This window comes from Pipistrellus kuhlii, unplaced genomic scaffold (genome assembly GCF_014108245.1).
Source record: "Pipistrellus kuhlii isolate mPipKuh1 unplaced genomic scaffold, mPipKuh1.p scaffold_m20_p_1, whole genome shotgun sequence".
NCBI lineage: Eukaryota > Metazoa > Chordata > Mammalia > Chiroptera > Vespertilionidae > Pipistrellus > Pipistrellus kuhlii.
The window spans coordinates 91,663,445-91,680,399 of NW_023425404.1; the positions used below are offsets into that span (position 1 = coordinate 91,663,445).

The following is a 16,955-nucleotide window of genomic DNA, read 5'->3' on the forward strand; positions in this document are numbered from 1 at the left end:
AGAGGCAGCTGCGGACTGCCTACCCTGTTCACTCCTCCCAACCACACGGGGCGCCAAATGCCGGCGTCTCTTTTAGAGGGCCCTCCGCGCACCCGAAGGGCCCCTCTTGTTTCTTCACGCACCTACCTTATAGTTAGGGTGCACCCCCACCCCCTCCCAATCGCACCCCCTTCCCCACCACCCACCCAACCCGCTAGCAGTGCGCAGGCTCCGCGAGCCAGGCCTCGCCAGCAGCTGCGCGCCTAGGGGGCAGGCCGCGTGGTGGTTGGTCCGGAGCGGGTCACGTGGCCACGGTATAGTCGTGTGCGCATGCGCCAGTGACGGAACGACCGGGGCGGGGTAGGGGGGGGTAAGCGCGACCTCGCCCGCCCGGCCCGGCCTGGCCCGGCCCCCGCCCCTCGCTCTGCCACTCCGCCCCCACGGGGCGTCCCGGGCCGCTCGTCCCCTCAGTGGCAGCAGCGCGCGGCCCGGGGTCGCCGTGAGTACTCGCGAGGCCGACCTATGAAGCGGCTTCCACGGGGAGGGGCGGGGTGGCCGGGACGCGTGATGGGTGCGGCTGGGTAGATGAAGTGAGGGGCTTGAACCGGGGGGCTCTGAGGGGCTCTCCTAGGCTTGACAGGCTTCGCTCCCGCCGGGCGGCGGGCAACACAGTTCGGGCATAGACCTTCCCCCGGACGCAGTCCTTGGGGTCTCTGGAGGAGACCGGGGACTCCCCCAAGGGAGGCCTCCGGGCCTGTCCTGGAAGTGAGGTGGCGGCTAGTGTTTTGGGGGCAACTCCGTTTTCTCCCTCCACGGGGTACACCGAGATAGCGTTGTACTGCGAGAACCGCCCGCTGTGGGTTCTCCTCCGCACTCTTTGTTCGGTGGCCTCGTCTTTCTGAAAAAAGAGCACTCAATGTGGACCAGAGTAACCTCCTTTCCCAAGACCACAAAGCTGGGAGTCAACCCCAGAGTTTAAACGTTGACATTTTTGGCTAGATGAAGTTGTCACACCGACAGTCCCTGTGGACCAGGGAAAGACCTTGGTGATCCAAACTGAGGTTTACTTACATTTGGTCTGTTACCAAGAAAATTCATAAAGCATTCTATGTTAGCTGCCATCATCCAAACTACACTGAGCTGAAGGATGCCCTTCTCTGGACACTGTTCACACACATTTGGTCCAGCTTCTTTTGAAAAGGGTCTCTCCTTTACCTAATTTAGATAAATCAGGTCTTTCTTGCCTAACTTATTAGGAACCCCTTAAATTTAAAATCACATCACGTAAAGATAGAAGTAATTAAGACCTGTCAAATATACTTATAGTTCCTCTATACTAAGCAAGTTGCTTGACCTCCCTACACCTGTAGTCTACGTATAACACGAAATCTTTGAAATATGTTTATTCTCAGGTTTATTCCTCTTAAAAATGTCTCGAGTCTGAATTTCATTACTCACCTCTCCAATTCCCCCACTCTGCTTTTTAAACTCGTTTTCCATCTCTTGAGAGGAATGGGCATTGAAAGTAGAAAGTGGCAAGTATATTTCACTGCAACAGCCTGGTTTGGAAAAGATGGTAGTTTCTGAATTATTTCTTCCCTGAACAAGAAAAATTTTCTCTGAACTACCTTTTTCTCCTTGTGTTAACAGCGAAACCAAGTAACAACAGCCCTTGGAGAGAGGCTGTTTCTTGACTTCTACAGTGACAAAGACCTGGAGGAAGCTAGTACTTCTGACTCACTCTGCCGACATCCTACCACCCAGCCCAAGACAGCCTAGGCTGGACATTAGTGCCTCCTCCTTTGTTCCTCTGTGATCATCCAGATTAGCATCTGACTTTATTTTCAAGTCTCACAAACCCAGCCCCCAGATTTTCATATTCTGGTTCTCAGCTGCTCTTAAAGGTGAATGGAGTCTTGCTTTTTAAAATCCTTTTTGAATGATTTTATCTATGGTTAGGTGCATTTAGGTGCTTAGATGTATTTGCCCTTTGACTTAAGTATCCAGCAGACAGTTGATTCATTCATTCATTGATTTAATAAATATGTGTTGAGAATCTGGCAATAGAGGCCATGAAAACAGTCAAAGCCTATGCCACCATAAATCTTACTTTGTGGTGGAAGATAAACACAATAAACACTTTATATGTCAAAACATGATAAGTGCTGTGAAACAAAATAAAGCAGGGAAGGGGGATAGAGTGTGCTAGTATGTTTGTGTTGGGGTTTTGCTGTAAAATATAGGGTGATGGTCAAGGTGACCTTAGAGTAGAGATCTGAAAGAGTGAAGGAGCAAGCCATGTAGACGTATGGGTGAAAAGCATTTCAAGAAGTGGGAACAGCAGGGGACTGTGGTGGGAATATGGTTGGATATGTTGAAAAATAACAAGGATGCATTTGTGGAGTTTCAGGGAGTTGACTTTTTAGGGAGAGCCCCTGCAAGAGTCCAAGAATAGCCTCTGATTATTTTTTTAAGACATTCAGAGTACAAGAAACCCTCCTGTACCCGCCACCTAGCTTCATCCATAATTGGCATTTGCCATTCTTATTTCATCTATCCCTCTCTTTTTTTGTACTATTTTAAAGCAGATCTCAGAAATCAGGCTATTTCATCTTTAAGCACCTCACTTTTGCATATTGTTTTTTTATGTTTGGTTTTTTTATATGTCTCCTTTTCCCCCAATTGATCCCCTTCCCCAGCCATTCCCACCCCAGACAAGCCCCCACTGCCCTGTGTCTGTGTCCATTGGTTATGGTGCATATTGTTTTTGATGGGTCAGGCAGTGTTGGCTGGGGGATTGTTGTGCTGTTTGTGTTGTCTTTGTGCCTTAGGTCGCATAATGGGTCAGTTACCACGTTTAAGTTGTATCTGAGGAAAACACCACAGGTCCTTGGAACACAAGGATTTAGAACAGTGATTCTCAAATTTTATGCACCAGAATAACTTGGAGGGCATGTTAAAAAACAAATTACTGGCCCTAACTGGTTTGGCTCAGTGAATAGAGTATCAGCCTGTGGATGGAAGGTTCCCCGGTTCAATTCCAATCAAGAGCACATGCCTGGGCTGTGGGCTCCATCTCCAGTAGGGGGCAGCCAATCAGTAATTCTCATTGATATTTCTATCTCTCCCTCTCCCTTCCTCTCTGAAATAAAAATATAGTTAAAGAATAATAATAATAAAAATAAATAAAACAGATTACTGGCCCTCTACCTCTGGGGTTTCTATTCAGTAGATCTCAGTATGGTTCCTTGGATTTGCATTTTTAACAAGTTCCCTGGTTGTACTTATGCTACAGATCCGCAAAGCCCATTCAAAAACCTCTAATCTAGAAACCAAGAAGGTTCAACAGAACCATATTAGAAAACAAGAAGCCCTCTGTTTAAGGTAGGAATGGGTGAGACATACAAGCAAAGCCAGAAAGGCCCAGAATAGTGGTAGTCACTTTTTGGAAAGGACTATGGGTTCAGGTTGAGCCCAAGGCATTATTTTGGCCATAACAGTTCAGACTGTGCCTACTAGAGGGTATTCAGTATTATTAATATTATTATCAAGATTTTTTTAAAAATATATTTTTGTGTGTGTGGGGGGGGGTTTTGTTTGTTTTTTTCAGAGAGGAATAGAGAGGAATAGAGCGTTAGAAACATCGATCAGCTACCTCTTGCACACCCCCTACTAGGGATGGGCCTGCAACCAAGGTACATGTCCTTGACCGGAATTGAACCTGGGACCTTTCTGTCCGCAGGCCAACGCTCTAGCCACTAAGCCAAACCAGTTTCAGCGGTATTCAGTATTATTGAGGAATTTTAAAATTATCTATGATTGTCATATAAAGGTTTCTAGTGAGACTAATAAGCGATAATGATAACTTGTAGAAGTAATAGTGGGTAAAAAATTTCCAAACAATCTGATTCTGATGGAAGTTAGTTCCGTGAAAAGTATCCCAAATGAACTGATGTAATAGAGTAGCATAAGCATCTGGTTGCCACCATCACTTTTGGCTTCAGGATTGGTACAGTGTTATGAACTAAAGCAGGAACTTTCTCCACTCACAACTCTCCAGCTTAAATAGAACAGTAATGTCTTATATTTCTATAGAGTTTCAGGGTTCATTATCTATAAAGAACTCTGTGCACAAGTGTATGCACATGCATGCAAGTATGTCTCAATGTATAAGTGTCTCTACATATCTATAATAATAAAAGGGTAATATGCTAATTAGATCTGACATCCTTCTGGATGAAGCTGTGGGGGAGGGAAGCAGTCTGGGTTCCGGATGCCTGGTGGCAGCCAGAGAGAAGCAGCCAGGGTTCCGGGTGCCAGAGGGAAGCAGGTGCCAGCAGCTGGGGGAAGGAAGGCCTACTCTTTTTTTTTTTTTTTTTTTTTTTTTTTTTAAATATAAAACAGAACACATTTTTATTTAGTAGTTACTGCAGTTAATGTTTACATACCAGTACTATGATGTTATGCAGCATATCACTTTATTCAGCCTCTGTTGCATCATTGCTCTCTTCTTCATCACTATTCATTCACACATCAATTTCTTCAACTTCTATTGTATTACTTCTGTCTTCTGAGTCATGGTCTATATATGTGAGATCATCGTCATAAATTGCTGGCATTTTTTGAGTTAATTTTATTCATGTTCTCATGGCCAACCCTTCTCTCCTCATGAAATTGAAGTGCCATTTTGCCCTTCTTATAAAATCAACAATGTTCATCTCACTTGCAAACATTCTTGCCTGACATCAAATAAGCTTGGTTCACACACATAATCCAAGTCTTAAGCCTCTGCTCCAAGTTTGCCCATTTTGCTGGTGGAAGGCCTACTCTTGCACGAATTTTCGTGCATTGGGCCTCTAGAATATAATAAATGTATTTCCATAAACATGTGTGGCTGTGTATATACATCAGTTTTTATCTGGCGATGAAACCAATTGTTGTCTACTTTCTACAGGACAGTGACTTGTTATCACCACAGCAGCCGAGCCTACCATCCCCAGCAGATCTCCAGTCAGCCTCTGACATCACTCCCCTCCCTTGTCTCCCTTTTGACCTCCTAAATGCCCATCTCGTTGGCCTGGGTTCAGCTGGTGGTATGGAGGGGTGCTGCCTAGCACTGACGGAGTGTGTGTGACCCATTGACCCAATGGTGAGGACTGACTGCCCACCTCTGCAACTGATAATCCAGGGGATAGATGGGACAAAGTACAGATCTCATCTTTTCTGGTGTTTCCTTCCCATCCCTTTGGAAGGTAAACTGGTTCTTTGAAATTAAAGGACGGAGATGAGGCATAGAAACAATATTACTTGATGTGTGTATAGGTGAATTTTCTTAGGAAAGGAAAAGATAGAAAGGGAGTGATGAGACAAGAGAGTTTAGGAATGCTTTGGAGCTGCCTTGGGTCGCTTGATGATTCTAGAAGAGGCTAGCTTATACTGGAACCTAGATAGACCTAGAAATCAACCTTGACATTGAATTCTTTTACATCCTTCCCCCCTCTGGCTGCCAGACCCTCTATCATACCTGACACTTAAAAATTTCCTATTGTTTTTTTCCATCCTACCAAATGAGAGGTAAGCCATGGTTATGGCCAGATTCAGGAGAAGACTTAATGCTCCCAAAGGAGGAGGTGGAGGGAATAAAGGAATTATGACTCAATTATTCTATCCCAAAGGGCCTTCTCCCATTCTTTGTGGGGATCTATTTCCCACCCTGTCATCCCTCTTTGTTCCATGGGGTAACAGGGATCAATAAAAGGTTATATGCTTCTTTCTCATTACTAGGACATCAAAGGACAGTTTTGGAATGATGATGATTCGGAGGGAGATAATGAATCAGAGGAATTTCTCTATGGAGTTCAGGTGAGATTTCAGCACCTAACATCCATGTTGGGTGGTGGAAATGTGCTTCTTTCTGGATATATCAGAGGTGAGAGATTATTCTGGACCATAGATACGTTAGTGTGGTTTGAGCATTATCTTGTCAGAGCTGATATATCTTTGCTCTTGCCTGGGACTCATACATTTCCTAGAGTAAACTACATCCTCTCTAGATGGAGACTACCCAAATGTTCTTTTTTGTTGTTGATAATCCTCACTCAAGGATATTTTTCCATTGATTTTTAGAGAGAGGGGGAGGAAGGGAAGAGGGGAGAAAGAGACAGAGGGAAATATCAATTGCCTCCCATATGGGCCGACTGGGGATTTAACCCGCAACCCAGGTATGTGCCCCTGACCTGGAATCAAACCCATGACCCTTTAATATGTGGGCTAACTCTAACGACTGAGGAACACCTGCTAGAGCTACCCACACGTTCTTTGGAAATAATTATTTTATGACTTCCCTCTCTAGCCAATGGGATCATTTTAACCATTATGGGAAAAATTTGTTAAAAATTACCCTGCCAGCCCTAACCGGTTTGGCTCAGTGGATAGAGCATTGGCCTGTGTACTGAAAGGTCCCGGGTCCAATTCTGGTGAAGGGCATGTACCTTTGTTGCGGGCACACCCTGAGTAGGAGGTGTGTAGGAGACGGTTGATTGATGTTTCTCTTTCATTGATGTTTCTAACTGTTTTGCTCTCTGTAAAAAATCAATTATATATATATATATATGTATATATATATATATATATATATACACACACATATATATTTTTTTTTTAATTAATTTTTTTTTTTAATTACCCTGCCAGTGCCCTGGCCAGGTGGCTCAATTGGTTGGAGTTGTCTCATGCACCAAGAGATTGTGGTTCAATTTCTGGTCATGGCACATGCCTAGGTTGTATGTTGGATCCCCTGTCAGGATGCTTGCTAGAGGCAACCAATCAATGTTTCTCTCACGATGTTTTTCTTACTCTCTCTACCCCCCCCAAAAAAACAAAACAAAACAAAAAAACAGTAAATATATATTCTTGGGTGAGGATTAAAAAAAAAAAAAAAAGTCCCTGCCAATGATTGCTTAATGTCATCACTACCCAAGGCATGATCTTGAGCAGGAATGTTGGACTCTTCAGATAGAACCAATCTGAGTTAAATTCTGTACTCTTCAGTCTGTTCTGAGTTTTCATAGACGGGACACCTAAGTATTCTCTGGTCAAGGTGTGAGAGGAAAAGTGAGACTTAAGGTTGTGAAGTTGTCTATTGAAACTTCTTATACTGGTGATGGAGGGAAACTTGTCTGTCAATGAAATCCCCAGGTAGGGCTGCCACCAAGAGCCTTTTTGTATGCATAGCTTTTTGCTTATATGTACTGCTACTGTTTAATTTTCCTGCTCCTGGTTTCTTCATTTTATTTCTCACCTCTCTCTTTACCCCTTTGTTTTCCTCTCTACCCACTGCTGTTTTTGCTACTGACTCAGGGGAGCTGTGCAGCTGACCTATATCGACACCCACAGCTTGATGCAGACATTGAAGCTGTGAAGGAGGTCTACAGTGAGAACTCTGTATCTGTCAGGTGGGATTCCACTTCAGAGATGGCAGTGGACAAGCCACTTCTTTCTGAGCTGTTAAAAGGCTGGATATTTTTCTATGGTATGATAGGGGATCTGTGGACATTGATAAATTTTGAGCTAAGTGATCATGAGAGTTGCTCAGAGTATTTAACCTTGGCTGATGGGTAAGTAAGGCAGTGTAGCCACTTTTCTTAGACATTCCCTCTTATCCTTGACCCCTCTAGACTGATAATTTCAACTTTGAGGTAAGAAAGGCTTCTGGCCTGGAGAAGGCTCTGATTATTAGATAGCTTGAGGCTGTAGCTAAGAGCCTAGGTACAGAGATACTTTCTACCAGTCCCTCTCCTCTGGCCCTGGCTCAGTTCTTCCCTTCCTCAGTCTCTGTTCCCTTCTTTCTCCCTTAATGAGTCTCACCTGTGATTGCCTGTATCTCTGTAGAGAATATGGAACCATCGATGACGTGGACATTGACCTCCATATCAACATTAGCTTCCTTGATGTAAGTGGTGCTAATACCTGCCAACAACATACCTAGCTGGACTTAATGGATTTTGTCATATAGTCCAGGAGTCCTATTCCTAAGTGCTATATTTGGAGCATGTATTTTTCCATCCCTGTCTTTTTTTGAACATCAGTATACAGAGGTGTGTACTGTCATGTTCATGTGTGTGTTGCATAGGAAAAATTTCAGGTCTATTTCTCTCTGTTGCTAAACTCGAAACTGTTTCCCTTACTCTTCTGTTCTTTTTTATTTACTTACTAGAGGCCTGGTGCACAAAATTCGTGGAAGGCGGGGGGGAGGGAGGGCGGGCGGGGGTGTCCCTCAGCCCTGCCTGCACCCTCTACAATCTGTGACCCATTGAGGGATATCCAACTGCCCATTTAGGACAGTCGGACATCCCTCTCACAATCCAGGACTGCTGGCTCACAACTGCTCACCTGCTTTCCTGATTGCCCCTAACCACTTCTGCCTACCAGCCTGATCAAGCCTGATCACCCCCTAACCACTCCCTGCCAGCCTGATTGATGCCTAACTGCTTCCCTGCCAGCCTATTTGCCCCTATCTGCCATCCCCTGCAAGCCTGGTCACTCCTAACTGCTGTCCCCTGCAGGCCTGGTCACCCCTAACTGCACTCCCCTGTAGGCCTGGTCCCCCCAATTGCCCTCCCCTGCAGGCCTGGGTCCTCCCCAAACTGCCCTTCCCTGCATGCCTGGTCACCCCCAACTTCCCTCCTCTGCCGGCCTGGTCTCTCCCAACTGTTCTCTCCTGCTGACCATCTTGTGGCAGCCATCTTGTGTCCACATGGGGGCAGGATCTTTGACCACATGGGGGCAGCCATCTTGTGTGTTGGAGTGATGGTCCATCTGCATATTACTTTTTTATTAGATAGGATAGAGGTCTAGTGCACAGGGGGAAGGGGGGGAAGCTGGTTTGCCCTGAAGGATGTCCAGGATCAGGGTGGAGGTTCCCTTGGGGCGTGGGGTGGCCTGGGCGAGGGGCCTGTGGTGGTTTGCAGGCTGGTCACGCCCCCTGGTGACCCAAGCGAAGGCCCTGGTATCTGGAATTTATTTATCTTCTACAATTAAAACTTTGTAGCCTGGAGCAGAGCCAAGCCTCCTGCTTGCTCTGTGGCAGCAGCCATTTTAGTTGGGGTTTATGTATCTATAATTGAAGCTTTGTAGCCTTAAGAGAAGGCCTGGGCAGGCCAGGGTGTGCAGAAAACTTTGCTTCTTCCATTGCCGGGGGCAACCCTAGCCTCCCGCTCTTTCCAGCTCCATGGCTGCTGCCATTTCTGTTTGGATTTGTTTACCTTCTATAATTGAAACTTTTTAGCCTTGATTAGAGGCCTAGGCTGGCAAGGACAGATGGAAAGGTTGGCTTCCTCCATTGCCTGGGAAATCCAAGCCTCCCTCCTGCTCTCTGTGGCTGTAGCCATCTTGGTTGGGTTTATTTGCATACTCACTCTGATTGGCTGGTGGGCATGGCTAGTGGGCGTGGCTTGTGGGTATAGTAGAGTGATGGTTAATTTGCATATTACTCTTTTTATTAGATAGGATTTATTGTGGTGCTGTGACTTGGGTACGACCTTATTTTTTAGGAGGAAGTTTCTACAGCTTGGAAGGTCCTCCGGACAGAACCTATTGTGTTGAGGCTGCGATTTTCTCTTTCTCAGTACCTTGATGGACCAGGTAAAGGCAGTGACTTTGGGCAAGTTTGAACTAATCCAAAGTCCTAAATTAAGAGAAATGAGAAAAACTAGGAATAAGGCCCTTGGGCATAATCTGTAGGCTATTGGTAGGGGCTTTTCAGCCCCCTCTTACTCGTGTCTTCATTCCCTGTCAACTGGTAGTAAACTCTCCAATCCTTCTTGGTTATTGAAATTGTTTTCTTTGGTTCCCCCTCCCCTCAACTTGAAATTGGTCAGTCAGCTTCCAAACTCTGCCTTTTGCTGCAAATGTTTTTCTTCTCCACCATTATTATTTAGAGCACATGTGTCAAACACAAGGCCCGCGGGCCAAATCCGTCCCGCCAGGCCTTGCAATGTGGCCCGCACCGCGCTGTCATCACTGCACTCCGCTGCGTTTCCATCACAATGACAGTTTATGACTGTTCAGTAAACCATTCGGCCCGCGATTTAGGCTGGATTTTAGATTTTGGCCCCTTCTCTGATTGAGTTCGACACCCCTAATTTAGAGTATTGGTTAGAATCTGAGGAAACTAGTCCACTGAACTGGGGCTTTGGACTCCCAGGAGTATAAAGACATATACATACTAGAAGCTTTCTCTTCTCTTTGCAGAACCATCAATTGAAGTTTTCCAGCCATCAAATAAGGAAGGATTTGGCCTGGGTCTTCAGTTGAAAAAGTGAGAACTTTGATCTTTCTGGTTATAGACATAGTTGGGTGGACAGGCAGATGGAATGTTTGTCCATCCTTGGATGGAATATTTTCTTCCAAAATGTCTTTCTGAGATATGCCAAAAAAAGACTAAAATAAATTTGAGGAGCCAAATTTATGGTTAGGCAAAGGAGCCTGTGGTTCTGGGGTATCTGGCCTTGAGACATCTTGAAGGTAAAAAGATAGGTTCATTAGTATTTAGTATTTAAGCAAAAGTACAAATCGAATTAGAGCCATTCTCTTCACATTTCCTCTTATAACTTTCTCAAAGTGGGGTCTAGAAGTTAGACAGGTTTAATTTATTGAATGTGTTGAGCACCTTGCTAATATTTGGTATACAAAGAGAATTGAGCTACAGAGTCTACACTCAGTGAATTCCAAATAGAGTCCAGTGAAGAAACGTGTTCTAAAACAAGTGAATACATAAGTTTTAGATAGAACCCAGAGAAGGAGTGACTCAGTCTGGTGGCAGAAGACTATGAATGAATGAATAAAAGGGAGATGAATAATGGTTTTCAAGGACAGATAAGAGATGCCTACGTAAACAGACTCTAAAAGTAAATAACATTTGTTAGGGCACAGTGACATGAGGCAGATGTATGTAGAAAGCTTCAGACAGTTAATATTGCTAGTGAAATGCAAGGGAAGAGTGGCAGGAACTGAAGCCAGAGAAGCAGGAAAGGGTCTAAATCAGAGAGGATCATGGGCTTTTATGTTGTCAGGAGTGAGAGTATTACAGGGTTTTAGGCAGAGAAAGGACATATTAGGTCTAGTAATAATTAATGTCGTTTTCTAATACTTTTTAAAATCGAATTTATTTAAACAATACAACAAAATTTAATCAACAATATAGTTGCCGTTGTTTTCTACTACTTGTGCCCAACGCTCAGGAAGCATTTTAATCCCTCTGTTGTAAAATTCTTGTGATTTTGATGCAAAAAATTCGGTCAATGCATTTTTGAGGCATTCTTCATTATTAAATTTTTTTCAAAGAAGAAAGTTTTGCAAAGAACGAAACAAATGGTTATCGGAAGGGGCAATATCAGGAGAATATGCAGGTTGAGGGAGAACTTCCCATTCCAACTGGCGCAGTTTTTCAGCAGTGATTCTTGCAGTATGCGGTCGTGCGTTATCCTGGTGAAGAATTACGCCCTTCCGATTAATCAGCGCGGGTTCTTTTTCTCTTAAAGCTTGGGCTAACCTTTCCAATTGGGCACTATACACTGCACTTGTAATGGTTTGGTTAGATGGTAAAAGTTCATAATGAAGAATTCCTTTAAAATTCCACCAAACACACAACATCACTTTTTTCGCATGCAAGTCAGGTTTTGGCGTGGGCTGCGGAGCCTCATTTTTGTCCAACCGTTGAGGCCGCCTTTTCAAATTAACATACAGCACCCATTCTTCATCTCCGGTAACAAACAATTTGCTCTAAAAACGGCAAACGGTTTTGACGAGAGAGGAGCGAACTGCAAATTGTGACTCTTTGATTACGGTTGTTGTCGGTCAACTCATGAGGAACCCATTTTCCAAACTTTTGGACTTTGCCAAGTGCACGCAATTGATTGGAAATTGTTTTTTGTGAACAATTTAAAGTTGTTGCAAGCTCTTGTTGGGTAATTTGAGGATTTTGCACCAAAAGAGCTTGAAGAGCTTCTTGATCAAAATTGGACACACAGCCTCGACCACTCTTGTCATCTAACGAAAAATTTCCCTCGCGAAATTTCTCAAACCAACGCTGGCATTTTCTGGCGCTAACTGCATCTTGACCAAGAGCACTACAGATGTTTTTTGCAGCCTCACTTGCTTTTCTTCCTAATTGGAACTCGTAAAGCATGCAGTGCCGAATATGCTCTTCATCCGCCATCTTCTTAGCCCTAGTTTTGCAACAAAAACCAAACCAAACACAAACTTTTTCAAGCAAAACTTGTTAATTGCACTTCACACATTCTGTAGGTACCACGTGTTTGAAGGTTATGTCAATACAAGTCAACGCCAAGCAAGATTTTAAACGAATGTTAAAAACGACATTAATTATTACTAGACCCGATACAACCAGTGTAGAATTGGAGATTGCTAGAGGAGAGCATAATGGAGTGAAAAGATCAAGGGAAAAACACCCTTTAACCTCCAGACAAAATACCCAAGAAATTAGCAGGGTAAGCAGAAGAATAAGAAACACTGAAGGTAGGTCAGAGAAGTTGGAGAAGAATGGGAAGAGAATGGTGCCACAAAAGCCAAAAATAAGAGTTTCTACAAGTAAGGCAAGGTGGAAGAGAGAATTAGTAAGAGAACTTAGCAGTTTCTGTTGGATTTAGCGTCAAGATAGGAGCAGTTGTGGTGGAATGGTGAAGGTAGAATATATTGATGTGAGTTGTTAGTAATGAAGTAGAAACAATAAGTATAGATTGAGAAATTTAGAATAGGACAGGAGGAAAAGAAGGAGAGGTAGCTAGGTAGCTAGACTGAGGGGTAGAAACTTGGAACTTTTTGTAGATTGGGAAAGAAACTGGTAATAGAGGGGGATGATTGATGGATCAAGATCCCTAAAGAGAAAAAAGGGGCTGCGATCTGGAGCACAAATAGAGGCATTGATCCTTAATAGTAGTATTATCTTGTCTCCAAAGAATGGAGAGATTTTGGTAAGGGTGAAAATGGAAATAGATTTGGTAATTAGGCTGGAAAATTAAGAGAGCTGATATTTTGTGGCTTCTATTTTTCTCTAGAAAGAAGGGAGGTCATTTGTTGTAGGTGAAATTAGTTGCTTAAAGAAGGTGATAAGGATTTAAGATAATAGCTTAGAGCAACAATTTTCAACCTTTTTTTTATCTTAATGCACACATTAATTACTAAAATTCTGCAACACACCAAAAATATATTTTTTACTAATCTGACCAAAAAAAAGTATAATTTTGATTAATTCAAACGAGATGGCTATTGTGTTGAGTGTTGGCATTTTAAATTTGACAATCTAAGGAAAAAGAGGTCAGTTCCCCTGACCAAATAGTCTGGTATTACATGTTTTAAAAATTGTTGCGGCATACCGGTGTTGAAAATTGCTGACTTAGAGTAATACTAGAGAGACTGATTGAAGGCAAACGAAAGGATTGACAAGACTAGCTGAGGGCCCAGCTCAAGTTGAAAATCATAAATTTGGGGATGTAATTTTTTACCTGACAATGTCAGTATCTCTCATGTCCCTAGTTTTTTTTTTCTTCACTATTCACAAGGCAGAGGGTGGTACTTATCTCTATACCACTATTTTCGTTTCACTCTCAGTATATTTCATTCTTGGCAACAAATTCCAAGATTCACAACTTTTGTATGCTTATCTCTAAAGGCAAAGCATCTGATAATTTTTTTAGACTAGGTAATTGGAGTGGGTGTTTAACCCCTAGGTAGGTAAAGAGGTACTTCAGGACAGTATATTTTAATGTGCTAAAGTTATATGGGGAGGGGATTCAGACACATTCCCCCACCACTACTTTTGCAGTTCCTTTGTCTGAATTTTAGATTAGTTGCTTTTCATAGTCCTATTTCTTGACGTATTCCCCTGCCTGAGCTTTCCTAAGCCCTTTTTCCTTAATTCCTTAGGATCCTGGGTATGTTCACATCCCAACAATGGAAACATCTCAGCAACGATTTCTTGAAGACCCAGCAGGAGAAGAGGCACAGTTGGTTCAAGGCATCTGGTACCATCAAGAAGTTCCGAGCTGGCCTCAGCATCTTGTCACCCATCCCCAAGTAAGTGCTTCCTTGGGAGCTAATCATGTCCAGTCACTTTACTCTTGTCTAATCCCCCACCCCGCCTTCTTGATTACCTAAATATATCCTGTACTCTCCTTGGGTCCTCTGAATTCTGTACCTTTAACTACTAAAAGTATCCATATGTGCTCCTTGTCCTTCTACATCTGATCCCAATTTTTATACCTCACTTTTCATGTAAATCACAATACCTAACTGGTATGAATTTGGAAAAATGTGTGCTAATCTTTCTGTATTTATTGACCCTTGTCCTTATTGCCAAATTACATCACTCTTCATGTAAATCACAATAGCTAACTGGTATGAATTTGGAAAAATGTGTGCTAATCTTTTTGTATTTATTGACCCTTGTCCTTATTGCCTATCCTAAAGAGGTAGAATCAGATAGCAGACACCGACTCCTTGCTCTTATGCAAGGGTACATCGATTTATCAGTTATCTAATAAATAAAACATTACCCCCTCCTGTGCTTTCTGATCTTCCCAAAGGCAAATACAGGCCCAGATTTTTAGCTTCCCAGGTACTGTTGTTGACAGGACATCAGGCTCTTTGGGATGAAACTAATTCTTGACTAGTACAGTATTTAGCACTTAATCATATGTATATTCCAGTAAGTACATACACACATAACACACACACACACACACACACAGTGTGTGTGTGTAAGTGAAATGCATCCTCTCTGAGGGATCATTCCATACCTGGTCTAGATGCCATAAAATTATCTAGGTTTAGCCTCTGCCTAACCCTCCATGTTCCAACCAGAAAAACACATAGATAATTACATAAAAATCAGATGTGTGATCTATTTACTTATTTTAACAGTTTTTAGATCCAGAGAACTTTCCTCGTATGTCCTTATTTGATTTACGTTACTTCACTTATCCTGTCCTAGGGCCCACTATCTCCAAACCTCTCCTAGGGCTCATACTGAATCCCCAGTTTAATCACTTCTTGCTCTCTCTCCAGGTCTCCCAGTTTCCCTATTATACAGGACTCCATGCTGAAAGGCAAACTTGCTGTACCAGAGCTTCGGGTTGGGCGCCTCATGAACCGTTCCATCTCCTGTACCATGAAGAACCCCAAAGTGGAAGTGTTTGGCTACTCTCCCAGCCCCCAGGCAGGTCTCCTGTGCCCCCAGCACTTGGGCTTCCCTCCCCCAGCACGGACCTCTCCTTTGGTACATGAGCTGGGCCGGGTTTGACTTGGGTATTAGGAGGGTGGGAGTGGAATTGTGGGAGTATAGCTTCTTAAAATGGGGTGGAAGAAAGGTTTTCCAAGCATCATAAATCAAACCTGGGCATGTGCCATGACTGGATGGAATGGACCACATTTTTTAATAGCTGAAAACTTATTTATACCTAAGCTATAGAGCAGAAAGTCTAGGGTTGAGTATTCCAATGAAATATCATTTTATGATTTTATTAGGTCTGGTTAAGAATTGATAGCTGCTGTACTAACCTATTCCACCTGTCTTGAAGAAGGTTAAGGATGGGTCATCTCGTTTTGTTTTTTTTTTAATATATTTTTATTGATTTCAGAAGAAGAGAGAGGGAAAGAGAGATAGGAATATCAATGATGAGAGAGAATCATTGATCGGCTGCCTCCTGCATGCCCTGTAGTGCAGATTGGGCCCACAACCTGGCCAGGAAGTAAACCAAAACTTCTTGGTTTATAGGTCAGAGCTTCACCACTGAGCCAGACCAACCAGCTAGGCCAGCTGTTTTTAAGAACCTTTCACAAAAATGTCTAAATGTGTCTCCAGCTTTGGAATTACTTAAGCTGACTGGAGCTAGGGCTTAGCTACTTTAGGAGAATCCTAAGTGAGGGCGTGAATGATGTCTATACAGCTGCCAGTTTTATAGGAGGCTCATGGGGTATGTCTTTTTACTCTTACCAGGTCAGTGGTCACTGCAAGAACATCCCCACTCTGGAATATGGATTCCTTGTCCAGGTAAATCAAGCCCAAAGTTTGTTTCATTCCAAAGCCTTTTCCTTATTGTCTGATTCATCTGATCCCCTAACATCTAGCTCCTCAGTCCATTAAATATTTCCTGAGTTACTCCCAGAACTATACTAAGTATTATGTGGATAAGAGAAAAGAAGACATAGTTCCATCCTCAAGAAGTTAAACATTACTGGAAAGACTATTTACAGATCACTTATGATCAAGTGCCAAATGGTACACTGCAGATTTTAAATGTCTCAAGATGAGAAAGTAATTGATACTAATTTCCTTAACATCCCTAACATTCTTGCTCAAGTGGTCTTCAGTTTTCCTTGTAATCCTCTTTCACTGCTCAGCCATTACTGGTCATTTCTTCTTTTTAAAATCTTTTTATTCCTGGACATGCTTTCACTTTTACATCCCTGTTACCTTTGTTCATGTAATTTCTTCCACTGGATTTTCTCTATATCTGCAATCAAGACTCAGTCTTTTCCATAAAATCTTCTCCATCACTCCAATTATATTAATTAGTTGAAAGTGATGTCTCTTCTTACTGAGCTCTCATGATGCTTTTTGTTTTTTAATGGCATCTATATGTCACATACCATATGCTGCCTTGAATTGTAATTTGTATACATACCATAATTCCCCTTTTGGAGTATCGGTTCTGAGAAGACAATCTTTTATATTATTGCACTAGAGGCCCAGTGCATGAAATTTATGCACTCGGTGGGGGGGGGGGGTGGAGGGAAAGGAGGCCTAAGCTGTCAGTTGGACATCCTTAGTACTGCCGCAAAGGTGGGAGAGGCTCCTGCCACCATCACTGCACTCGCCAGCTGTGAGCCCAGCTTCTAGCTGAGTGGCACTCCTATGGGACTGCACTGACCACCAGAGGCCAGCTCCTGCATTGAGC

The 16,955-nt window shown here is 43.1% G+C and overlaps 1 protein-coding gene across 23 annotated transcripts in view; it reads left to right on the plus strand.

Moving 5' to 3' along the window:
* Positions 1-317: 317 nt before the first annotated feature.
* Positions 318-16,955, plus strand: part of PARP6 (poly(ADP-ribose) polymerase family member 6) — a 51,714-nt gene continuing 35,076 nt past the window's right edge. For 14 of the 23 annotated variants that reach the window (XR_004991227.2, XR_004991229.2, XR_004991226.2 and 11 more), the window contains exons 1-11: positions 318-478; positions 1,630-1,883; positions 4,934-5,128; positions 5,764-5,841; positions 7,339-7,481; positions 7,747-7,930; positions 9,531-9,621; positions 10,231-10,297; positions 13,924-14,073; positions 15,064-15,274; positions 15,995-16,048. Coding sequence is in view for 14 of the 23 variants with exons in the window: in XM_036456833.2 (XP_036312726.1) it covers positions 5,126-5,128; positions 5,764-5,841; positions 7,339-7,481; positions 7,747-7,930; positions 9,531-9,621; positions 10,231-10,297; positions 13,924-14,073; positions 15,064-15,274; positions 15,995-16,048 (981 nt within the window). In the remaining 9 variants the exon portion in view is untranslated. The remainder of the gene's footprint in view (positions 479-1,629; positions 1,884-4,933; positions 5,129-5,763; positions 5,842-7,338; positions 7,482-7,746; positions 7,931-9,530; positions 9,622-10,230; positions 10,298-13,923; positions 14,074-15,063; positions 15,275-15,994; positions 16,049-16,955) is intronic. The other 9 variants (XR_006742669.1, XM_036456881.2, XM_036456890.2 and 6 more) reach the window with 4 other exon arrangements.